The following is a 24,676-nucleotide window of genomic DNA, read 5'->3' on the forward strand; positions in this document are numbered from 1 at the left end:
CATGCGTTGCTCCGTGCATAAGCAAAGCCTCCAAGTCAGAGCGAGTGCTAATTAAAACGTCTCGGGAATAACTGGGGACGGGCTCTTTGCTCCCGCTTCCGCTGCCTCCCGCTCGCCCCTGTCCCCGGTTTCTATTTGCGGCGTGCGGGTGCCTCCCCCGGCGCTGACGGAAGGTGCCTGGTTTTGGGGGGGTTTCATCTAATGGAAGAGCGTTGGCGAGGCCGGGAACTGGGGAAACGGCCAGCGGCTATTTTTAGGATGGGAAAAAACAGTGGCTCCGTCAGCGGCCTCTCACCAGCTCTTCCCGCTGCCTCCTGCCAGCGCCGGGGGGGACAGGGGCCAGCGGGGTCCTGCCCCTTGCAGGGTGCCCTTGGCTGGGCTCTCACAGCGCGATGTCTGCTGGGACTTGTAGTTTGGGGGGAGCACCGAGGGCCCCCCCTGGCTCACCCCACATCCAGGATGGCTGCTCCTGCCGGGCAGGGGCTCTCCTGCCCTCAAGCTGTGGGGAAGGGGCTTTTCTGACCCCCTGCCACTGAGGCAGGACCGGAGCAGCACTGGGCAATGCCTGTACGCCTGGCTTGCATTGACCTGCCCTTTGGGGGTGCAGGGCCCTGCAGGGGACATTCCCTGTGCTCTCCCACAGTCCCCCTTATATCCCTGTCTCCCCGCTGCAGCCTCAGCCCTGAGCCCCTCACCGGTCCCTTCCCATCGCTCTCGTTACGTGGCTCTGGAGAGCAGCAGCGCTCTCCTCCTCCCCCTGCGCCGCGCTGAGCTCCGGCTCCCTCTGCCCACGCCGGGAGCCGCTGTCAGTCACGTCCCGCTGGATTGCCACGAGAACGGGCTTCTGACTCGGCTCAGGAAGACGTGCGGCTGCGGCTGAACCGGGGGCGAGCCCTTCCCCGCTCCGGTGTGCCACCACGATCCGGTGGTCGGTGGCTGCCAGCGGGGATGCGGGGGTCAAGCCCCGGTGCACCCATGCCTGTATCGTGATGTGGATGTGATGTGATTCAGGGGGTGAATCCTCCCCCTGGCTCAGGGAGGCAGCAGGGCTGTCCCGGCTGGCAGCAGCCACCAGCGTGGTGCTCGGCTGTCCCTTGGAGCGCTGGCACTTGGGGACCGCAGCCTCTGTCTGCAGCAGCAGCTAAAGGTCTTTCACCTACTGCTTTTTAGGGTGCTGGGGCAGCACCTTGCTCCTGCACCTTAGTCCCTGCTCTGGCAGTGGAGTTATTACATGGAGCCTGGGATCTGTTTGCCGCCGGGCTTTTGGCTGCCGCGGGGCACGGTGGGCGTGATTGGGAAGCATTACCGTGCAGGAGGGAAGGGCTGCCGGGAACACAGTGCGTCGCCCTCCTCCTTCCTTTCCACGAGGGCTTTCGCCCATGACTTCCATCCCCTGCTGCCAGATGGAGGGTGGGGAGCCAGACCGGGAGCGCTCGGAAAGTGAAGCATCACTGTTCCTGCCAGCCGGTGTCTCTCCTCTCGGGGGATGATTTCCGAGAGGGGCCGGGCTCTGCCAGGCCCAATGTCCCGGTGCTGGTGTCCCCTCCCTGTGCTCGGCACTTGGAATTCCCAGCATCCCACCAGCTCCCGAATGCAGGGGAAAGGTTTGAGCTCCTGTCTCTCTGCAGGAAAAGCAAACCCCAAAACCCCAGGATTCCCCTGGCTCCCGGCTGTACTGACTTCATCCAGCAGAGCCGCCCCTTTCCCCTGCCCAAACCCTCCGGTGCTCCAGGATCCTGCCCAGCCCCTTTGCAGCCGCCCTGCGATTGCCCCATGTCCTCAGTGCCTGTGCTGCCAGCGCACTGCCTCGTCCCTGCCAAGGCTTTGCGGGTGCAGACGTGGCTTCAAGGACCCCTCCCTGGCTCCTATGGCCATGGGCTGCTCCCGCAGCCCCAGTCCCAGATGGGAAGGTCAGCAGAGGCTCTGCACAAGCCCGGCCATGTCCTTGGTTGGGCCACGTTGCCCTGGGTGGTCGAAGGCCGAATCCTCATAACTTCCTTCTGGCAGGGGGAGCGCTGCTGTAATGATTAACCCGAGCTGCGTTACTCCTTCCATCCTGAAACCTTTTTCCTCTCAGTTTCCAGCACTGGAAAATGCTCCTTTTCCGCCGACCTCCCACACACGAGGCCCCGCTGAGGGAAAATCCCCGCGGGCAGGAGCAGGGGCTCGGGGCACGGCGCCGTCAGGATCCGGCCCGTTTCGGGGTGATTTGCCGGCAGATGGCGGTGGAGCCGTGGGGAGCGTTGCCCCACGAGCCTCACCCCAAAGCCCGGGCACCAGGAGTGAGTGCCGCTGGGCGCTGCACAGGGTGGGTGCTGTAGCCAGCCACGACGGTGCTTGTCATGGCAGCTCCCGGGCCAACAGCCCCGCAGCGCTGTGCCGGCGAGTGCGGCAAACCCTTGGCCTGGGGTGGGTTCTCTCGTGGGGGAAACTGAGGCACGGATGGGGGGGAAAAGCCATTTCCAAGCTGAGGAGAGCCAGAGATGGGAACATGGGAACTGCAGACCCTGCCCTGGGCTGCTCCGGGATGCCACCGCTGTGGGTGACCCCTCCCGGGAGCTGCAGGGGCAGTGGGGCAGCTCATTGCCCCTGGGTCCCGGGGGCTGCGGGTGCCCCAGTGACCGCTCATGCTTGGCTTCGCTGAGCCGGCCCAGAAGCCGCGGGGCACATGGAGGGGGACACAGGGCACCGTGGTGGGGGCCTGAGCGAAGCCCCCTCCCAGGGCCACAACCCGCGCAGGGCAGGGGGAGGCCGGGAGGAGGCGCTGCCAGCCGAGCTCCACACCGGCTACAAAGGCGCCCATGGAGCCCAGAGCGGAATGAGGTGGCTCCCGTCCAGGTTCCCACGGCCGCCCTGGTGCAGAAAATACACCCGGAGCCGGCGGCGGTTGCCAACAGCGATGGGCCGGGTGCCACCCCGGGGGGCACAGCCCCGCACCCAGGTGTGCCGCACCGGACCCTGGCACGGCGCGGTGGGAGCACCGTGCGGCAGCAGAGCTGGGCGCTGGCGGGGACCAAAGGCTCCTGACCCGGTCCCGCTGCCCCCGCCTGCCTTTGATGTGCCGGGACTTCGCCCTTGGTTAAAGCTGGGAGGTCCCAAGGAGTTCCTGGCTGGAACCCGGCACCCAGCACCCGGCGTCCCGCTGTGAGCCCCCGCGAGCCCCGGGGCTCCACCGGCTGCTCGGTTCCCTTTTTGCCCCGACGCAGCCGGGGGCTCCCCGGTTCGTGGTGGGGCCGGCCGGGAGGAAACGGCTGCAGCTGGCCCCGGCGGTGGGGCTCTTCCTGGCAGGGCCGGCGCCAGGCTGGGGCCCGGGGTGGGGAGGGGAAGCCGGGGGGGCCGGGGCCGGCTGCCCTCCGAGATGCCCCGGCATGCGGCGGGGAGGAGGAGAGGGCAGCACTTTCATCCCCCCATCCCCACAAGGCTGCTTGTGTGCTGACCGGCCGCCCCTTATTGGTATAAATAGCAGGGATTGAGGCCTGGCGTGACACTGGAGTCACTTCCACCACCACCTTGGGGCCGCCCCGCCGGACCTCAATGGGGTCATTGTGCGCCGCGGCCCCGCAGGGTACATCCCGAGCAGCTGCTGAGCCCGACCCCATCTGCTCCCCCCATGTGCTGGGGCCGCCACGTGCCCCTGTGGGGTCCCACACAGGGCGGGGGCCATGCAGAGGGTAGGCGATGGTGATGATGATGGTGATGATGGCTTCCCACCATCCCCGTCCCCACCTGGCCGTGCCGGCTCTGCCGTGGCCCTGCGGCCCCCTCCCTGCCCGGGCAGCGCCGGCAGCTGCTGTGGGGCGTGATGCCGGGGTGTGCCGGGCCGCCGCGGGGTGCGGAGCGAGGGAGGGAGCTGCTGCCACCCAGCAAGACGGGGCCGGCCGGGCGCGGAGCTTCGCTGCCTGCAGCCGGCGCGGCCGCACCCGTGTGGGCTGAGCGGACCCCGGCGCCCGGCACAACCAGCTCCATCGCGTCCCGGCTGCCCGCGGACAGGCCGCTGCAGGCAGGGCCCCCCCGGGCCAGGCAGGTGCAGGGCGCCGGGGAGCGCCCGGTGGGGCCGGGAGGAACCGGAGCTGCCGCCCTCCCTGCAGTGCCCCGGGGGAGCCGGGGGCTGTGACCCGCGGCTGCGGGATCTCCCTGGCCCCGCTCGCCCCTCGTTGCTTCCCCACATTGTGTCCTCCATCCGGCCCCACATCCTGTCTCGGCAGATGGGCCCTGGTTGCAGCCCCCCCACACCTCCGTCCCAGCCGGGGCACCCCAAGGGGTCCTGGTGAGGTGTGGGGAAAGCAATCGGGGTCCCCTCTGATGTGTGAGCACCAAGTGTGCACAAGCGTGCGTTGCACCCTCAAGGGGTGCCCGGTCGTGCACCTCACAGACCCCCATCCACCATGAGGCGAGTTGCTCTTTTGTTTGGCTGTTGTTCAGCCAGGCACCCCCCCACTGAGCACCAGCATCTCCCAAGCCCCTCGGTTCCCATTGGAGCAGTGATGTTGCTGGTGAGCGGCTGTAAGGCTGGGACCGCAGCCACCAGAAGAGTGGGATCTGCCCCCCCGGGAGGGAATTTTCCACCCGGGAGCTCTGGTCTCAGCCAGTCTCAGCTGCCGGCACAGCCCTTGCTCCTCCTGACCCCAGCACTGGAGCGGGACAGCAGCCTTGAAGCCGCTTGGTGCTGGCTGCCCTGAGACGCCGGCCTTGTCTGGTGGCTTATCACAGCCTTGGTGTGAACCTCGCCACAGCAACCCCCCCAGGGCCGAGTTCTGGCTGCCTGCGAGGGAGGGGGGAGATAGGAGAAGGGCAGGAGAGCCCCAGCGCTGCCTGTGCCTCTCATCACCGCAGCCAGTGCAACCGGGGAGCTCCGGTTCCTGCCGCTCAGCCCAGCGGGTGCCGGAGCCCCATGGCACAGGGCTGCATCCCGGGATGCTCTCAGCATCACTGGGACAAGGGGCTGGAGAAGCCGGGGTGGCTCCTGTCTTCAGCAGCATGTGGGTGCTTGGCATGCTCCCGCCCGCATGTGTCAGGGCAGGGCCAGCGCCAGCCCAGTGTGGCCAAGGTCTCCGTTGGGAGCTGAAGGTGCGATGGGGAGACAAAGGTTTAATGAGGTGTTGTTCAGCTCTCTCTGATCCTTCTGCCCATTATCTAATCAGAGCAGGGCATTTAGAAGGCCACAGTGCAGAATGAGTCACTTCCCTGGACGGTGCCTCAGTTTCCCCATGGGTAGAGCACTGGGATGAGCCGAGCCTGGCTCCCTGCAGCGTGTCTCGGCGCTGGGGAATGTGGCGCAGTGGGTCTGGCCCAGGGCTGGATTCCTCCATCTGCTCTTCGCCCCACACTGACTCACCCCAACCTTGGGCACGGCATCTCCCTCCAGCCCCTGCTGGGGAAGGGGCTGCTCCGGCATCCTGGAGTGGTCAGCGAGGTAAGAGCCAGCCCTGCCCAAGGTGCTGGGACATCCTGGTGTGGCCACAGGTCAGGGGCACCCACACCTCCATGCACATCCATGGCAGAGCCAGTGGCACGCGGGGTTCAGCTCTCCTCTCTACCAGGATTTCCTGCCCCCATTCCCAGAATAGGCCGTGGCCCCACATCCGTGGGGTGACCCCGCTCAGCCACCAGCCCGGAACCAGCCCCGTGCTGCACCGGGACCCCGGGTCAGGCTCAGGGCGAGGCAGCAGCACCAGTGTCCCACATCAGTGATGCTGCCGGGGCACCACCACCGTAAACAGGAACCGTGGCCAAGGCAGCAGGGCCCGGCCGGGAAGGGAGCGGGTGAGCGTGCCCGGGACGGGATGTGTGTGCACGGCATGAGCCAGCGTCCGGCCTGGCCGGGGGGCAGTGTGTGTGCGGGTGTGAGTGTGCACACACATGGGAGTGCATGTGGCGGTGTCTGTGAGCAGCTTGAGCACACGTGTGCATGTGCACGACTGCATGTGCAGTCGAGGCGGTGCCACTGGAGGGGTTGCACACGCGTGTGTGGGGATGACGCCAGGAGGAAGCGCCTTCCCCCGGCCCCAGCCTGCCCTGGGTTGGGGTTCCCTGTGGCACAACCCCCCCGCAGGACTCCTCTTCCTCCTCCCTGGCTTCAGTGGGTGCCAGCCCCAGTGAATGTGCCCGTGCACCCATGTCTGCACCAGTGCCCTGCACCGTGCCGTGGGGCTGCAGCCGCCCCACCAGCCCCTGGCAGCAGACCCGAGCCCCACAGGCTGGTGATGGGAGGCCAGGCAGAGGGGTGCCTGCGGCCCTGGGCTGGCACCGTGCCCCCCACCCGGGTGAGGTTCCCACATTCCTGACACGGCTCCAAGTGGAGCAGTGGCAGGCACGGGGTGGGAATGCCGCTGCACTGAGTGTGCACCCGTGTGTGTGTCAGTGCACAGACACGCCGTCCCATGCCCCCCACACCGGCTGCCCCACACCAGGCCCTGGGGCCAGCATCACCCCCAGACCTTGGCACAGGTTTGGGCTCCGCAGGATCCATCCCACATGGCCCCAGCTCTGCCTCTGCCCTTTGCACAGGCAGGATCTGGCCCTGGGGCTGTGGGGTTGGACACCCAACGGTGGGCTCGGTGCCCCCCATCAGGCAGCCGTGCTCCACGGGACCCCCCGGGCAGGGGCATTGAGCGCTGCCCGGCCATGGGGCAGGGTTGAGTGTTGGGTGCTGAGGATGCTGCACCCCAACTGCACACCTCAATGTGGGGCAGCTGAACTACACCCCCCACAATGCACTGCGGGATGGGCTGGCCCTGCCCACCCTGGGGTGGCCTCGATGGATTGTGGGGTGCGTAGTCCCGGGGTGGGGGGGCCGGGCTGTGGGACCCCCACTGGTGTGATGGGGTCCTGGTGTTGGTGGCGCTGCAGACACCCTGCCCATGGTGTCAGTGCTCCTTAAGCCTGGGTGATACCAGAGGGGCAGCCCTCCTGCACCCGAGGCCTGGCTGGGGTGAGGTGAGGGCAGGAGCAGCTTTGGGGTGAGGGGAGCTGAGGGGATCAGTCCCAGTATGGCGGCAGAGGCTGGATGAGGTGATGCAGCCTCAGCTCCATTCTCGCCCAGGCTGGACCAGAAACTGCCCCAGTGGCAGGAGCTGAGGGATGGGGTGGGATGAATGGGATGGGGTGGGATCGATGGGGTGGGATCGATGGGATGGGGTGTGGTTTACTGCTCGCGGATTTATGAGCCTGGGTCATTCCATGAGCAAGGTTCAGCATATACCCAAGCAGGCTACTGAAATCCTGGGTCCTTCCCCTCCCCAGGGCTGGCAACTTGCTTAAGCATTTATAACAACAATAATAATAATAATAATAACAACAACAACAGCAAGAGGCTGAGCTGTCCTCTGACTCCTGGAGCTGGTGAGTTAAAGCAAACCAAGAAATGCTGCACCGTCTGAGAAACAACCACGAGGAGCTGAGCTGAGGCCAGGGCTGGATCCAGCCAGAGGGGGCTTTCCCTGGCAGGGGTGGAGTGGTGCAGGGGGTCAGGGCTGGTTTCCGGGGCTCCCAGGAGCAGGAGCCAGGTCCTGCCCCGCTGGTGGGTCTCAGCCCCTGGCCCATGCCCATGGGAGAGTCCCATCAGTGGCCATGAGCTGGGAGTGCCCCAACGGTGCTGATGCAACCACCAAGACCTCTCCTGACCCGCGATTGCTGCGATTGCCACACCAGCGGGGCCGGTGCTGGGCTCCTGCATGGGCTGGGGCACGGGCTGGGGCACAGGACGGGGCTCAGGGGGGACACGGGCTAAAGGGTAGTGGCAGAGCTGGATGTGGTGGTGCCAGGGTCTGGGATTCCCCCCACCCATTCCAGCACGGCTCTGGGCTCAAGCCTGGGCAGGGGAGATGCCAGAGCCGGCGCAGGGATGCTGAGCAAGGCTGGGGCCAACCTGCCCGTGTGCTGCTCCGGGCAGAGAGGGGGGAGAGTTGGATCCCTGCTCCTGCCTGGCCCAGGCAGGCAGCGTCAGGGAATGGCAGGGAGGCAGCAGAGCCATGGGGAGGGAGCTGCTCACCCTGCGTCAATGGGCACGGAGAGCTCAGCATCCCGAAGGGGACCATGAGCTCAGGGAGCCCAGAATAGTCCTGGCCTCACTGTGGGCTGGCACAGCCAAGTATGGCCCCACACCTGGGCCCGCGGTGCTGCTATATCTGGAGGGATTCGCCATCCTTCCCAGTGCCAGGGCCAGGATGCGAGTGGGATCCTTCGCAGTGACTCCCCCTGCCCCAGCGCTGTGCATTGGGCTGGGATCTGGCTTATCCCAGGGTCCATCAGGAGCCGTTTAGCCCTGCACTGTGCCAGGGTCCCACCTGCCCACAGGGCTGCCCGGGGTGCCCGACACTCAGGGGTGACTTCACCTCTGTGGCTTGTCAGGCCTGAGGCCAGGGTGATGGGCAGAGCCCCAGGGGGGTGCCCCAGAGCCAGAACAGGCAATGCCAGGCTGGGTCACTGGCTCCAGCTGCATTGGGCCGACAGCCGGAGTGTCCCCAGGCTGCGACGCCTGGACACGCTGCCAAGGGCCACGAGGACACATCCCAGAGAGCCGGGAAACACACGGAGCCAGTTGTGTGTTTCTAAGGACACGCCTGGGTGTTTACAGCCGCGCCAGCGTCACCAGCACCGGCACCGCCATCCTGCCCAAGGACACCCGCACCCACCAAGAGGCAGCGCTGAGCCCAGCGGGATGGGGGGCTCCAGCCATGGGGGTTCGTGCCAGGAGGGTGGGGAGTGCCTGTTCCTTACTCACCGCAGCGATGGCTCACCTGAGCGCACCGGGACCACATGAGTCACCGCTCGCCACCATGACTAAGGCTGAGCTTGTCATGGGCTGGGGACAGGCAACGGGGTGCGAGGACCCCCTGCCCTGTGCGTCCCCCACCTCAGTGTGCCCCACGGGCCACAGCAGGAGGAGGCGAAGCGGTTCGGCTGCACCCTCCTGCCGGGTGTGCCCCATGCGAGCCCTGCCGCTGGCCCCGCGCCCGTGGGAACGCTCCCACTCACTGCTGGCAGCTCCCGCGCCGTGCCCACCGGCACCGGCCCCTGCACCAGCGCTGCTCCCTGCGGGAACAGGATGGGGACCTGGCGAAGTCCTGAAGGAAAAGGGTCCCCATCCCACCTGGGTCCCTCAAGGCTGCAGCCCTGCATCTTCTGCAGCCGCAGGAGCGAGAAAACGCCCTGTTCCCTCCTCTCTGGCGTCAGCTCTGCCCTTAATCCCATGACCCCGCGCCTGTGAGGGGAATGCAGAGACTTGTGATAAAATCCCCGTTTGCCAAAGCTGTGAAAGCAGCCAGGAATTCAGTCCAAAAGGGAAAGGGAGAAAAAAAAAAACCCAAAAAGAGAGAAAAGAGCAAAGCTGCTGCCGGGGCCGGTGGGGGATTTCCCCACAGAAGGAGGGCTGGGAATTCCCTTCCTTCGAGGGACAGCACTTCCAAGAACCAGCCCCCAAAAGATTCAGAGCTCCCAGCTGAAGCTGGGGCCGGCGGGATGGAGCAGCACCAAGTGGGGCGATGGAGCTGGCACCAAGGTCCTGCCCCGAGCCTGCCCTTGCACCAGGATGTGCCCACTGGGCAGGCCCCATGGGAAGTGTCCCTGTGGGACCCTCGGTGAGCCCATCCTACACCCATGCTGCCCACCTGGTGCATGTGAGCCACTGTGGGGCTGATCCACAGGGATTGTGGGAGCTGCTGTGGCCTGCAGCGGGATTTCGGGGGATATTTGCTCGTTGGATCGGCTCTCCCCAAGCTGCTGAGCCATGCGGGGTTTGGAGAACGCTCCCTCTGGAGATGGCAGAGCCTTGGATGCTGCACAGCAATTATGCCCAAGTCTGTCTGTAATCTTTAGTGATTTATTCCCAGGGCAACACAATAAACTAAACACACAAAATCTGGGCTGCTGGGAATCCTGGGATCTCCCAGCTTGTGTCTCTGGAGGCTCCGGATACTTTCAACCATACTGAAATCTGCACATGCTTCCTAAAGCACCAGCTCTTGGAGTCATGGGATTGCCGGAGGAGATGAGCTTCCTCACAGGAAGGAGATGGAGCCGTGCGGGAGGGTGGTGACCAGGAACAGGGCTCCTCGTGGTTGCGAGGACGTGGGGAGATGCCCTTGAGGCACGGCCAGTGCCAGAGCAGCTTCCCCATGGCCGTGACATCCCCTTGTCCCTCCCCACACGACCCAGGCTGCAGGGCTGCAAGCAGGGGGCTACCGGCCGGGCCCTGCTCCCTGAGGAGGTGGCTCTGGGGTGACACCTTGTCACTTCTGGTGCACAACTGAACCATGGCCAGGGCCCGGCTGCCCCCGCTCCTCCCGGGACACACAAGCTGGGACGTGGCCCCTGGAGCGGTGGCTTCACAGGCCCAGGGCTCACAGCTCCCGGGGAGAACAATGGCGCGTCCCTGCCCTGGCCCCTCTCCCGGGGACAACAATGGCAGGAGCTGGAGCTGGAGCCGCCTGAGCTCATCTCCCCCTTGAGAGCCCAGAGGGGGCCGCGGGCTGCACCACAAAAGCTCCCTCCCTTCCCTGCTCGGCTCCTGGCACATGGAGGGGCCTCGCTCCCAATCCCCCCCCCCCCGGCGCGGCTCCACCGCGATCTGCACCGACCCCAGGGGATGCCATTCAGGAGGAAAACAGGGGCCACATATCGGGGCTGCAGAGAGGACCCCCCCCCGGCTCCCTCCAGGGCCCCCTCGCTGCTGCCTCGTGGGTCGGGGATGTGCAGCCCCCTCCTCGCAGCAGACTGGCTGCCAGATCCCCCCTCCAGCTGCTTTGTGTCTCGATGTGCCAGGGCATTGTCTAAGAGGGAGAGACCCGGCGGAGTCAGCCGGAGGTCACCAGCATCTCCCCGGCACCAGCATCCTTCCTGTGCAGGCTGGGGCAGCCGCTGGCCCCGCAGACCCTGTCCCGGGGTGGGAGGTAACCGGTTTGTGGCTTCCACTCCAGGGCACCGGGACATCACGCCCCAGCCCACTCTGCCTCTGCTCCAAAAAATCCGGTGGGGCTGAGTCCTTGTCCTGGGTGTGAAGTAGGTGGTTGGGCAAAGGGAATCCCTAGGGGAGGGATGGGCCAACCTCGCTATTAGACATCAGAGAGTCTCCACCGGGAGCTGCTTTGGAGCTCAGCTCTCCAGGAGAGCTCAGCCCATCGGATCTCTGTGTATGGGCTGACTTTGACCCCGGTGACGGGGACCCCAGTAGAGGCTGAGACCCCCCCCGAGGGCTGAAGCCGGATCAGGGCACACCGAGCCGGGATCCCGGGAGCAGGACCCGGGGCAGGGGTTGGGACCCTCAGGGCAGGGACCGGGACCCCCGCGGGAGCAGGTGCGGCCGCGTCACCTGCGGGTCCCGCCGGAGCCGGGGCCAGGGCCGGAGCCGGGGCCAGGGCCGGTCCCTGCCCCCACCAGGCTCCACCCCGGGCGGTGCGGGATAAAACTTGGGGCACCTCCCCGACGGCTCCGAGTCAGGGCTGCGCTCGGGAGAGGACACTGCTTTGCGCCGCGATCCCCGGGAAGTATCTGGGGTCTCGTTCTCCCTCCTGCCGCCGGAGGAAGCTGCGGTCCGGGGAACGGCGGGGCAGCGCTCCGGGCTCGGTGAGTGGGGCTGGCTGCGGCGGGGATGGGCCCTCGGGGGGCCCCGGACAGAGCGGGGGGTTATGTGGGGGGGTCGGCGGCCCGGGGGCCGTCCGCGGAGCGGGCTGCGCTCACTCACTTTCCCCAGGGCAGGCGGGCTGGCCCCGCTTCCCCGAGCCCGGCGGCTCCCGCGGGGACACACGGCGGAACCCGCTCGCTCGGGTGCCGGGGCACTTCCCACCCGCCGGGACCCTCCGTAGCCCCGGTCTCTCTGGACTTTCCCGTTCCCATGGCACCGGGGCCGGGGACCCTCGCTCCGGCTGCTGGGGGCCTTGAGCGCGGCACTGGGGCGCCCCACTGAGCCCCCACCGGGTCCCGGGAAGCGGCCCCTCACCCCCGGTGTGCCGGGGTGGCTGCCCGCGTAGGCTCGCTCCGTACCGGCCGGTGGGCAGCGGCCCCGGGCGCACCGTGGCCGGGCTCCCCGGCGTCTCGGCCAGGGCTCCCCGAACCCCCCCTCCCGCGGCCCCCCCGGACGCAGGAGGCGCGGCGGAGCCGGCAGAGGGCGCCCGCGCTTTGCTGACTCATAGCCCCCCCCCGACCCCCCCAGGCGAGGCGCCGGCCCCGGGGCTGCGGGTGCCGGGTCCAGCCCCCGGACCGGGGCCGCTGGGTCCTTGATGCAGGATTTTGGGGGGGGGGCGTGGGGGCTCAGCCCCGCGTTGGGGCGGTTCGCTGTAGCTGTAACGGCGTCACCGGGAGGGTGACCGGGCGGGTGTGACCGGCCGCGGGTGACTGTGCGTGTCCCCCTCCCCCGCCCTTTCCGCCTCGGTGTCCCCGCGTCACTCGGCTCCCGGGGCGGGGGGGGGGGGTGTCCGGCTCCCTCCCGGCCCCGCGGGCAGTCGCCTCCCGCCGCGGCCTCCTCCGGTGCGGAGGCGGCGAACGGCCCCCGCCTGCCCGTGTCCCGCGTTCACCCCGACGCGGGGCCTCGCACCCCGAGCCCTTCCGCTTCTCGCGGCCGCGGCCGCGGCGGCTCCCGGGCCAGGGCGGGCCCCGCTGCGGAGCCCGGCGCTGCCGGTGCCGGTCCCGCCGCGGCCGCGGGGCCCTTTGTTGTGCGCCGGGATTATGAATGGCTCCAGGCGCGGCGCGAGGGCGCGCGGTGGGGGGGGGAAGAGGGGAGGAGGGGGGGCGGTGGAGGGGGCGGAGCCGCGCGCCCGCGTGGGCGGGAGGAATCCGGCCGGGCCGCCCCTCCCACCGGGCCACGTGGGGAGGATTCACCCGCTTCCCATTGGCTACCTCCGCGGATGTCTGTGCTCTCGGCTCTCTCCCATTGGCTTGCGGCCGCCGGAGGAGCCGGAGTGAATGAGGGCGAGGCCCCGCCCGCGGGACGTTGCTACATTGTAACTTCCCCCCCCCCGTCGGCTCCCACGGCTGAGCGCGGCGGCGGCGGCCGGTTCGGCGGGTCCGGCCCTGAGCGCGGGGGGAGCGCAGCGTCCTCCCCGCCCCTCGCCGCGGCCTCGGGCCCGCACCCCGCCCCCTGAAACCCCGCACACGGCGAGCGGCGAGCAGAAAGAAAGGAGGCAGCGGGCAAGGGCAGGCAGCGCCGCTTCCACCGCAACACCGCCACCACCACCCCCCCCGCAGGCAGCGCCGCGGCCCCGCCGGAGCGGGAGGAACCGGGGGGGCTTTTTAAAAGATTTTTTTTTTTTTTAAATTTTTTTTTTAAATTTTTAAACATTTTTTATTGTTTTCCGGCGCCGCGGAGGGTCCGGCCGCTGCCAGCCCGCTCCGGGGAGCGCCCCGGCCCCCACACCCCCTCCCGCTCTATCCTCGGAGGACTCAAAGCGCAGCCGGAGTTCCCGTGGGTACCGCCGGGGCGTGCGGTGGAGCGGGCCCCGCTCCCTCCTTTGTCCGCCCCCCCCACATCCCCCTCCTCCCCGCGCTTCCGCCGCCCCCCGGCACCGACCGACCGCCGCTCCCCCCTCCACCGCAGGTCGGCGGATGGACCCGCAGCCCGGCGCCAGGAGCTGCAGCCGCGGGGCCCCCGCCTGCGAGGTGGTCCCGAACGAGCCCCCCATGAACCTCTACATCAACACCACCACCGGGACCCGCTATGAGCTCTCCGTGCCCGCCGAGGAGACAGTGGAGGGGCTGAAGAGGCGCCTGTCCCAGCGGCTCAAGGTGCCCAAGGAGCGGCTGGCTCTGCTGCACAAAGAGAGGTACGGCACGGCACGGCTCGGCTGGGGGGGCCGCTGGGGTCCCATCCCCCCGCAGCGGGGCTGGGCGCGGGGGCGGCCCCTCGCACCGGGCTCGGCACCGCACAAAGGCTCCCGCCCCCCTTCCCCTTGCCTGGCCCCATTCCTCCGCGGGTCGGGGGGGGAGCGGCCCGGGGGGCCGCGGGCGGGGGCGGGCCGGGGGCCGGGGCGGAGGGAGGTGGCGCCGGGTCGGGCCGGGGACCGGAGCGCGGCCGCCGCCCCCTCGCCCGGCCCTTGCCGGGGCTCCGTGGTGGGCGGTGGGTCCCGGTCGTGCCCCGCGGGGGCCCGGCCCTTTGTTCTGGGCTCAACTTCGGTGGCGGCGCCCGGCTCCCCCCAAGCCAAAGCGCGGGCAGGGTGGGTGGGGGGGGGGAGGTGTCCTTTGTCTGCCGGAGGCCCGGTCCAAGGGGGCTGCGCGGCCCCCCCGACGGGAGCAAAGCTCGAGCAGGGGGCGGGTGGCCCCGTGCTGTGCTTGCCCCTGGCCTCGAGTAACTTGCAGAGTCTCACCCGGACCGGGGATGGAAGGGGGGGCCTGGGGACACCACATCTATCTGCCAGCACCTATGGGTCTGGGGGGGACGCGAGTCCCTCACCCCAGGCTTCAACCCCCCCGTGGGCAGGTTTCCTGTGCCACGAAGCTGCACGGGTCCTTCCAGTTTCTCACCAGCTCTCTTGCCCCCTTGCTACAGCACAGTGCATAGAGCAGGGGTACCCCAGCACCTGTGCTGCACCCCCCCGGGGTGCAAGGGGCAGATGGGGACAAGGCAGGGGGGTGCTGGGTTCTCCTCTTGCCTTGGGGTGGGGATGCTGGAGGGGGCTCAGTCCCCTGGGAGCAGCCAGGCCTGCAGCTTGTGTCCCCCCTCCTGTCCCCCCATGCCGGTGCGCGTAGCTGGGGCTCGCTGAGGCCACACTGACCCCGCTTTTGGCATCTCCTCTTCCCTACAGCCGACTCAGTTCTGGAAAACTGCAGGATCTGGGGGTCGTGGAAGGAAGCAAGCTGACGCTGGTGCCCACCGTGGAGGCCGGCTTGATGGTAAGCAGCCTTTTCCTGCTGCTCCCTCCCTCCCTCCTTTCCTCCCACTCGTCCCCATCTATTATTAAAGCCCTGGGCGAGGATGTGCTGGCAGCCCTGCGGCTCCGCTGCCCCGGCCCTCGCCCGGGAGGCAGCGCTGGGCTGGGCATGCAGCAGGTTTAATATTTCACAGCTTTCTCAGGGCTTGTGTAGAAATAGTGGAAGTGACATGTCATCCCTCCCCTCCTGCCGCACAGACGCCCCCTCCTTCTCTGCATTTGTAATGTTCATTCCCCCCCCTCCTTTTTTTTTTCCAGTCCCAGGCATCCAGGCCAGAACAGTCGGTGATGCAAGCCCTGGAAAGCTTAACTGAAACTCAGGTGAGAGGCTTGATGCCGGGGAATGATGAAGGCAGAGGCGGGTGTGTGGGGAGTGCTGCGACCCTGCTGCTCTTCCCTTCCCAAAAGGCTTTGGTGTTTGGTGCCTGGTCTCTAGGTTTCATCTTCAGCAGGGGTTGGGAGCGCTGAGGGTGGTGCCCGGGGCGGGCACCGTCATCCTGTGCAGCACCGAGCACAGGGAGGCCCCACGCCACAGTGCTGGCAGCCCAAACAAGCCGGGAGCTGGGGAGGGCAGCGGCGCTGGGAGGTGAAGTGACTCACTCAAGGTCACGCAGCAGGTCGGCAGCACAGGGCCGTGCTTCGGGGTGCGGGGCTGCAGCCCCCCACACTGCAGAGCCAGGGCTGCTGCCTGCCCCATGGCTGCTGGAGAGTGTTTAAGAGGGCTGGCAGGGCTGTGCTGGGGGCCTGGGGGGGGCTACTGGGTTGCACCAGGGCATTGTAGGGCTGTGGAGTCTGGCTTCTCCCAGTGCCTAAAGGGGGCTGTTCCCCTCTCCTTGGAGCCGTCCTTGGGGGGGTGGCCGTGTCATGCCAGGGTGTTCTGGAGCTCGTCGTGTGCATGCTCGGTGCCCTTGTGCTGGGGTGCCGGGTGCCAAGGAGGGGGCGCGGGTGGGGGCTGTGTTTGGAAGAGCTGTGAAGCTCCTTGGTGGCTGCCGGAGGTGTCATGGGGGGGGTCCTGTGGGGAGGAAGCGTTCCCAGGGCTGGGTGCGCGCGCAGCCGCCAGCTGCCTGCCGCGAAGGTGGAATTTACCCCCAGCTGCGCAGGCCCTGGCTTCTTTGTTTTCAGTCTCTCTCTTACTGCTGTTGAACTCTCTCCTTCCTTTCTGGCCAATGCTGCAGCTTTTTTGGTTTAATTACGGGGGGTTTTTTTAACCTGCTTTCCAGCATTTGGAGCTGGGGCTGAGCCCTGCTCTCAGCCCTGCACTGTGCCCTGGCTCGCCCAGGGCCAGACAGAGGGTCTTGTTTGGGGGCATCATTGTGCCCCCATGGGCACATGGCAAGGGCCGGGGCTACCCTGCTCCTAGAGCCCTTGGCTGGCCCGTGGTGCCCTTGGCTGCCCGGGGTGACCTTGACTTTTAGCAGCTAATTTAACCTGCTGTGTGCCAAGGGAATGAGCTTGGACCAAGAGTCCTGTGCCAGCTCTGGCCTCTGTCTTCCCCCTGTGGAGCCTGGTTTGCTCAGAGGGTGCTGTCCGTCCCCACTGGGGTGCAGAGCTATGGAAGGGGGCTGGTCCTGGGGTCCCAATGCATATCCTGGCCTCAGGGCTGCAACAGCTGCAGCCCCCCCACTGGGGTGGAATGTCCTGGGGAGCAGCAGGGCCAGGGAGCTCATGGAGCTGCCTGGTGCAGAGGGGCTTTGGGTGTACCCCCCCTGCATCTGTGCGGGCTTGTAATGCCCAGCATGGCTCCCGTTAGGTGGGCAGCCTCCTGGGCAAGCACAGCAGAGCAGAGGAGAGGTGTGTGGGCTGCATGCTGGGGGCCCACCGGGGACGTGCCGCCTGGTTTTCCCCTCGGGGCTGGGCCGGGGGCCTGGCAGCCCGGGCGTGCTGCGGCGCTGGCTGCGGGAAGTGGCTCTGCGCCTCCTGCCCACTGCAGGTTCCTCCTGGGCGGGTGATTCAGGAAGCTGGAGCTGTGCAGGAGGAACCGCCAGCACCTGGGGGGCGGGAGGGGGGGGGGCAGGAAACCACTCCTCTCATTCATGCTTTGCTCGGCGCTGCCTGCGTCATGCATCCTCCTGCATCCTCCGGCAGCACAGGGGGAGCTGCGCCGGCTTCCTCTGGGGGCGGCAGGGGGCCGGGGCGCTGCCACCCCCCCTTCCCACCCAGGTGCCTGTGGGGAAGCAGCTGCCGGGCAGGCAGGAGGTGACCGTGATGCTGCGCCCTGGCCGGGCGGATCGGGGTCTTCCTGGAAGGGCTCTTTGCGCTTCCTTCCGCCGGGCACGCTCGGAGCTGCCCCCGCTTTCCAGGGAGCTGTGCCCAGAGCCCCAGCAGCGCAGCGCCGGAGCTGGCGCTGGATCCTGCAGCCTCAGCGCTTCCTTCCCCAAATCCCTCTGTCTGATGGGGGGGACGACATGCATCCTGCCCAGCCATGGGCTGTGGCAGAGGGGCTCTGGTCCTCTGCCCTCCTTGGCATGGAGCCCCCCCCCAGCGCGAGTGTCTGGGTGGTGAGACCCAGTTGTCAGCTGCAGCTGTGTCCAGCTGGAGAGTGCAAGAGCGTGGGGGGGGCATTTCCTGCTCCCCCCTCATGCTCTGTCTGGGCTTGACTTCCCCCTCCACATCTGCCAGGAGCAGGACAGTTTGCCTTTGCTTTTGCTAGGTGCCACCCTCCCCACTGTGGGCAGGGGCTGGGGGGGGGCCCGGGGGTGTCTGAGGCTGGGGGTGACGCGGGGCCAGGCGTTGGAGCGAGGCAGGAATGTGGCGTTCCCTGAGTCATCCGCGTTTCTCAGAAGCAGCCGGGAGGGAAGCACTTGCCCCATCCCTGTGGGCCCTGAGCCTGGTGCGGTGCAGCCACATCCCCTCCCAGGGCTTGGCAGGGTCCTGGGGGACCCCCGGCCATGGGAGCTCTGGGGGGGCCCAAGGCCTCTTGCAGGGCTGTCCCCATGGCAGAGGGGGTTGGGAGGGACGGGGTCCTCCCTAGGCAGCTGTGGGCGGCCGAGCAGGCGCTGGGTGGGACGTGTTTGCATTGGAGCGGCTGGGTTTTGCCGGGGGGGGGGTTGGCAGCGGCGTGGGGTGGGTGCTGGGAGCCCTGGAGTGCTGCAGGGACCAAACCGGCTCCTGCCGGTGGGGGGCTGGGGGGGGGGTGTCCGTGCGACCCTGCTCTTGGGGTTCTTTTTAGTGCTGCTGGGAGGTGCCGGGCAGCGCGGGCTCGGTGTGGGCTTGGGGTGCTCTGATTCCTCCTGATGCTGGCGAGGGGTCAGGCAGGGCGCAGGCAGGTGTGAGTCAGATGGAGCAGGGAGGCGGCCCTGCTGCTGGCTGACGTCAGGGGGCCCCGGGAGGTGTGTGGGGCTCCCCCAGGCACCCTTCGGTACTGACTAAGGGCAGCCAGTGCTGGGGTTCGTGGTTGGAGCTGCTCTGGGTGCTCCTGCGCCGGTGCCTTCCCCTGCATGTGGGGTGGGACCCGGGGGGCTGGGGGGAGACCCTGCTCAGGGTCTCAGTGGGGGGAAGGATGGGAACTACCCTGCTCATCCAGGGCATGGGGAGGGGCCTGGGCTCCTTCCCCAAACGTGAGGGCTCCATGCAGGTGCACTGGTGATGCTGAGAGGCCTTGAGGTGATGCTGGGGCGGTCGTGGCTGAGTGTGTGTCCGCCGCAGGCTGCTGCGGGCAGGGAAACCGAGGCAGAGTGTGAATCGTGGGGCAGGATGGGGGCTGCGCTGACGCTTTCCTGTGGCCGGGTGCTATGTGCACGCACACGCGTGTGCGCATGCATGGCCCATGTGCATGCTCGCCGTCCTCTCCCGCTCCCTCGCCCCGTAACCTCTGTGTCCAGAGCTGCAGCGTCTCCTTCACGCCCACCTCTTCCTCTGCAGCCTCCGCTGACACGCTCGGGGCTTTGCTGATGGTATTTTTAAAGCTGCTTTTCCCACGGCTTCTCAGAACCGGCCTCCGCGGGAGCGGGGCGCGGGGGAGCCGGGACCGGGGTGGGGGGGCCGAGCTCTGCAGCAGTGCCGGCCCTTGGCTGGGGAAGGGGTGGTGGGGGTCAGGGGAGTGGCGGGTCTGCTCGGGCCCCCTCACCTCATCCTGCTGCACCCGAGGGTGCCGGTGGGCTGTGGGTGGGTGACGTGCGCCGGAGCCGTGCACGGCGCCGCACGTGACAGGCTGGGAAAGCCGGTCCCTGCTGTGCCCTGGAATAGCGCGGCTGGGGGGGGGGCGGCGGTGGCGTCATCCCCATTAGCTGTGACCCGGTGTCCTGCCCACAGCCCTGCCTGTACGTGTGCTGGGGCCCTTGAGCTGTGTGTGAGCAGTGCAGCCCCCTCCCCGCCAGCAGCACAGGGGGGGTGCAGTGTGGGGGGGACTCCCGTGTTCCCTGGCACAGATGTCGAGTGATTTATGCCCGCTGGGGGGGCGCTGGGGGGAGCAGCAGGTGTTGGGGATTGGGGCCCCCCCTCTGCAGCTGCGACCTGGGCAGGGTCAGGGCCCTGCTTTTGTCTCCATGCTGCAGCTGCTCCATCACCTGCCTGTAACGAGGCCTCCGGGGTGGGCAGGGGCAAATCCTGCCCTTGCAGCCGCTGCGCTGGGCCTGCCCCCTGCCTCGGGGAGGAACGGGGGGTGCTGCCCTCCCCTGCCTTTCCTGCCTCATAGCCCTAAGGCATGGCAGTGGGTACAGCCCAGACCCGGCATGTCCTCGCCTGCCCCCTCCCCATCATCCCGGCACAGAGCTTGTTTGCTGGGCTGGGGGTGCAGCCCCCCCCTGCACCGGTACTGGGCTGGCCGGGGCAGTGGTGTTGGCCCCGGGGGTGCAGCTGCAGCCCCTGCCTGTCCCTGCATGTCTGGAGCTCCCTGCCTGCAGCGGGCTCACCGGGAGGGCACATGGTGCTTTGTGCTGGGAGATAAAAGCTGGGAAGGGAAGGAGGGAGAAAAATCCCCCCCTGGCACCATCAGCTGATGGAGCTGGCACCATGCTGGGGTCGTGCAGGGACAATGGCCGGGCTTGCTGGTCTGCCAGGCTGGCATCAGGGAAGGGCTGTGGGGAGGGAGTCACCCCTCTGCTGCCCTAATGACCCATCCCTATGGCCGTGTGGCCCTGGTGGGACCTGCACTCAGCACCAGCGGGGTCTCTGCAGCGGGCTCACTGTGTACCGGGGCTGACGAGGGTCCTTCTCTCCCCAGGTCAATGACTTCTTGTCAGGCCGGTCCCCGCTGACCCTGGCCCTGCGCGTGGGTGACCACATGATGTTCGTGCAGCTCCAGTTGGCAGCTCAGCAGAGCAGCGGGCAGCTCCAGCACCGGCACGTCATCGCCAGCCGGGGCGAGCCAGGGGCCACCGCCAGCCCGCACTGCCGGACACTGCACGGTGGCACCGGCTCTGGCTTCACCCGCATCCCCGTGGTGCCCGCATCGTGCCAGCAGAGCCCAGCCCCCAGCCCCGCGCCCGCCGCGCCGGCCCCCTCCATGTACTGTAACACCCCCCACCCCGCGCCCATCACCGCCGGGATGTTCCGGTCGCACGGGGCCAGCACGCAGACGGTGAACAGCAGCGTGGTCTCCTCCTGCTCAGAGGTGAGTTGGGCCTGGGGTGGGCTCTTGGTGCTTTTTGGAGTAGGGGGAGCAAAGCTGTGTGCAGCCCAGCACCCCTGTGGTGATGTTCTTCCCTGCCTCAGTTTCCCCATGCATGGAACAAGGGGTTGCAAAATGCCCCCATGTCCTGGTGCGGGGCTCAGGGACAGGGTGGGGTGCAGGCTCTTCCTCTGCTCATCTTCAGACGCTGCCTGTCACTGTTCTCTTCTCCTGCTTCCCTTTTCCCCTTGCACAGCACAGCTGGTGCAGGGGGGTGACTGCCAGGACCCCCGGGGTGTGGGGACACCAGTGCATGGAGGGGTGGGACAACCATAGTTCCTTGTGCTCCAGTAAAATTGGGGCTGGTGGTGCCTGCTGGACCCTGCTCCTTGCCTGGGGCTGCTGCAGGGGTCACTTGGCCGATTTGGGGGAGGCAGAAGGGCTGGAGTGGGCTGTGTCATCCCAGAGGCTGACCCGGTGCCTCCCATCCGTGCAGGTGGACTGCGGCACCCGCAGCAGCAGCTCCCCGGGCAGCAGCCCTGCGCCCGCAGCCCGATCCCGCAAACCCGGTGCCGTCATCGAGAGCTTCGTCAACCACGCGCCTGGGGTCTTCTCAGGGACCTTCTCCGGTACGTGGTGCTGAGCCCACCTGAGGGTGTGGGTCTGGGCCGGGAGCGGGAAATATGGTCCTTGGGCTCGTCTCACACCCACCCTTCCCACCCGCAGGCACTTTGCACCCCAACTGCCAGGACAGCAGCGGGCGGCCGCGGCGGGACATCGGCACCATCCTGCAGATCCTGAACGACCTCCTCAGCGCCACGCGACACTACCAGGGCATGCCCCAGTCCCTGACACAGCTCCGCTGCCAGACGCAGTTCTCCTCCTCCTCCTCCTCGCCACCCGCCTCCCCGGACCTCGCCACCAAAACTACCTCAGAGCCGCTGCCGGCGGCCGCAGCATCCCCACCCCTGCACCCCGTCGTCCAGTGCCAAAGCCAGATCCGGATGTGCAAGCCCAGCGGTGAGTCCGGCTGATTCGTGCCTCGCGAGGGATGGGGCTGCTGTCCATAGGGTTTTGTGGCTGGGATGGGCTGGGGAGCCCCTGCAGCCCCCCAGGTCAGAGCTGCCCCCCCTTTGCACAGGATCATGCCCCACAACAGCCCCTGTGGGGTTTGTATGTTTGACCCTGACTGTTGGCTGCTCCTTGCACAGTCAGGGTGGGGGACCTGGGGGCCTGCAGGGTCTCTGCAGAGGGGGAAGGTTTGGTCCTGCCTGACCCTGCAGGGCTTTACGGGCAGCACCAGCACCTCAGTCACTGGGAGAGTCCCTGCACATGGTGGAGGGTTTGGGGGGGGCACACCCAGGCTCTGGCCCCTTGACCACCCCCCTTTGTAAACCCACTGCCCCAGCATGGGGTGAGGATGGGTTTGGGGGGTCCTGCAGTGCGTTGTGGGGTGACACCTGCGTGCCCCAAGGCTGGAGGCACCCGCCCTGACCCCCCAGATTTGCTTAGAGGAAAGAAGTGAAACCGCTGGTGCCGGGGTGGGGGGGACTCGTCCTCCTCTCACGGTTTTCTCTTCCTTCTCTCCCGGCCCAGGGGGGTCCAGGCCCCAACTTGGGGGTCGCTCCAGGCCGGCTCCTGGTGATGTGGCCGGAGCCCTACCCTGCGGCCCACTAACATGGGGGGAAACCTGCTCCCCCCAAGTGTGACAAGTCCTGGCTGGGCTCACCCCACTTGGCCTGAGCCCCTCGGGCCCCCTTGGTTCCAGGATGGGGAAGAGATGCCCCCAAACCTCCCACCAGCCCCTCAGTGTCCAGCCCCGGTGGCTCTGCTGTGCCAGGACCCTCCCCTGGCTGCTCAGGGGTGGAATTGCCTTTACAGAGGGGTTGTCCCCCTGTGCCCTGCTCTGTCCCCCTATCTTGGCACATGTTCCTACCCACAGCCCTAGAGGGTGATGCCAGAGCATCCACAGCATTCGGGGGTTCTCCCGGCCAAGTTTATTCTGGAGCAGGGTCCCTTTTTTCCTCTTTCCCCAGCACTGGAGCCCACGTCTGGAGCTCCAATTGCTCGTCCTCCCACACTCCACAGCGGGGCCAGGCCTGCACCGCCTGCTGTGCTGAGCCGTGCTGAGCCGTGCTGGAGGGCTGGCACCAGGGAAAGCCCCCCCTTGGCACAGCACCACACAGAGGGGTTTCTCCCCATCGGGGACCAGCCCGGTGCTGTCTGTCCCATGGGCTTGGGGTAGGACCTTGCTTTGGGGGGGGGGGGTGTGTGTGCATCCATAGGATGCTGAGTTGGGGGGTGCAGGGCAGCTCCCCCATGACCCCCCCATCTTTGCTGTTGCAGGGGACCGCTTGCGGCAGACGGAGAACCGGGCGACGCGCTGCAAGGTGGAGCGGCTGCAGCTGCTGATGCAGCAGAAGCGGCTGCGCAGGAAGGCGCGCCGGGACGCGCGGGCCCCCTACCACTGGCTGCCCAACCGCAAGTCCAGCCGCACCAACAGCAACAGCAGCGTCTCCAGCGAGGGCAGCCTGGACCTGGACTTCGAGGACTCGGTGTGGAAGCCGGAGGTCAAGGCAGACATGAAATCCGAGTTTGTCGTAGCATAGAGCCGTACCCCGGGGGGGGCCCCGGGGCCACGGACTCTGCCGGGGGGGGGGCTCACGCTGCCCCGGCTGGCGGTGGTGTCATTTCTGTTGTCATGGGCCAGATCTCCTCTAGATTTGCCATCTCCTGCGACCGGATGCCTCGGGGCCGACCCTGCCCGTGCCAGGGAAGCGTTTCATTGTTGGCGGGGGGGGGGGTGTCTAGGGCAGCCTCACCCCCTGGCTTGGCTGGGGTTGGAGAGATGGGGGGGTGCAGGCAGGAGCTGCTGCCCCATCCCGTATCCTCCCTGGCTGGGAGCAGGGGGTCCCGGCACCCGGGGGGGGGGTCCTTGGGGGATATCAAAGCTGCTGCTTTGCTGTGAAGAGGGACGCAGCGGGGTGGGCTCCGGCCCCCCAGCGTGTCCCCCTGCCCCTGGTGCAGGCAGGAGGAGATGAAGTCTCTCTCGGAGGTGCTGGGGCCCCCCCGGGTTTGGGGGCCGTTTGTTTTCCTTCCCTTCTATATGTAGCATTGCTCGGCTGCGGGGCTGGGCCCCCCCTGGGCCGCTGGGGGGGACGGGACACACGCGTGTGCCTGGGCGCTGCCAGCCCTGTGCCGCAGCCCGGGGGGGGGGGGGGAGGGCCGGGCCGGGGGGGGGATCGAGGGTGGGCTTTGTTTTGGGGTGGGTTTTCACTTTGTTTTCGGAGGGGGAAGAAGCGGCGCTTCCCTCCGCGGCCGAGACCAACTCCCGAGGCGCTGGGCTCGTCCCACGGCCTCTGCGCTGGTTGGATTTGGGTTTTTTAACTTAAAAAGAGAAGAAAACAGATGTAAAAGTAAGGACTAAGCAAGCCCAGCGCTCGGGGCTGATATTTATAGACATTACTTACCCGACTGAGCCAATACTGACATAGTCTTGCATAGGCCGTAGAAATCCTTTTTCTTGTCCAAGTTTGATTTTTATTTTTTTTTTTCCTCGTCAGGAGATCTGTGCAAATAGAGAACCCACGTGATGTGTTTTTTGTCTGTAAAAGTCTTTTTTTTGTGTGTTTGGGGGGGGGGAGGGGGGAGAGCGAGGCTTTCGGTCTTTAATATTTTATTTTTTATTTTTGAAATAAATTTGGGCAGTTCTGGATGCACCGTGACTGCGCCGCCCTCACTGGGACCTCGGGTCGCTCACACAGAGCCATGCGTGTGTTCAGCACACACATACACGTGTGCACACGCATGGTCATACAAGTATTCAGCTCTGCACATCCATATGTGCACACATAATGCACGCACAGACGTGTTCAGCACATTATATATGTGCACATGTGCCAAGCTATGCACACATAGAAGCAGAGAAGGGTTTGGGGTGGAAAGGACCTTAAGATCATCTAGTTCCCACCCATGCCATGGGCAGGGGTGCCTCACACTAGACCAGGTCTTGGACACTGCCATGTAGCATGTGCACATGTATGGCTATGCGCATATTCAGCTCTGCACATCTGCATGTGCACACATGGCTATGCAGATGTGTTCAGCACCAAACTGGTGCACACGCATGTGCCCAGCTCTGCTCACATACAAGCGTGCACATGCCTGGTCACACCAGAGCAAGGGCAACCTGCAAGCACAAGGTGGGGTGACAGAGCTGCCCAGTCCCCCCAGGAAGGGTTTGGGGCTGGGGACCCGCTGTGGGGTTGTG

The 24,676-nt window shown here is 67.0% G+C and overlaps 1 protein-coding gene across 2 annotated transcripts; it reads left to right on the plus strand.

Moving 5' to 3' along the window:
• Positions 1–11,434: 11,434 nt before the first annotated feature.
• MIDN (midnolin) lies at positions 11,435–24,019 on the plus strand. 2 transcript variants are annotated; one of them, XM_030509126.1, is made up of 8 exons: positions 11,435–11,562; positions 13,529–13,754; positions 14,733–14,820; positions 15,117–15,179; positions 20,020–20,409; positions 20,903–21,035; positions 21,133–21,426; positions 22,753–24,019. In XM_030509126.1, the coding sequence occupies exons 2-8, from the start codon at positions 13,537–13,539 to the stop codon at positions 23,013–23,015; spliced, it is 1,449 nt and encodes a 482-aa protein (XP_030364986.1). In that variant the 5' UTR covers positions 11,435–11,562; positions 13,529–13,536; the 3' UTR covers positions 23,016–24,019. The 2 variants fall into 2 exon arrangements, with proteins under 2 accessions (XP_030364986.1, XP_030364985.1); XM_030509125.1 differs by lacking the exon at positions 11,435–11,562 and adding an exon at positions 12,871–13,396.
• The last annotated feature ends 657 nt before the right edge of the window (positions 24,020–24,676 follow it).

Source organism: Strigops habroptila, chromosome 20, assembly GCF_004027225.2.
Source record: "Strigops habroptila isolate Jane chromosome 20, bStrHab1.2.pri, whole genome shotgun sequence".
NCBI lineage: Eukaryota > Metazoa > Chordata > Aves > Psittaciformes > Psittacidae > Strigops > Strigops habroptila.

Excerpts from the sequence above, each read along its gene's own strand:
- MIDN (XM_030509126.1), top strand. The coding sequence starts at position 13,537 with ATGGACCCGCAGCCCGGCGCCAGGAGCTGCAGCCGCGGGGCCCCCGCC. Across the intron at positions 14,821-15,116 it reads CCGTGGAGGCCGGCTTGATG|TCCCAGGCATCCAGGCCAGA; the intron begins GTAAGCAGCCTT and ends TTTTTTTTCCAG. Across the intron at positions 15,180-20,019 it reads AAAGCTTAACTGAAACTCAG|GTCAATGACTTCTTGTCAGG; the intron begins GTGAGAGGCTTG and ends TTCTCTCCCCAG.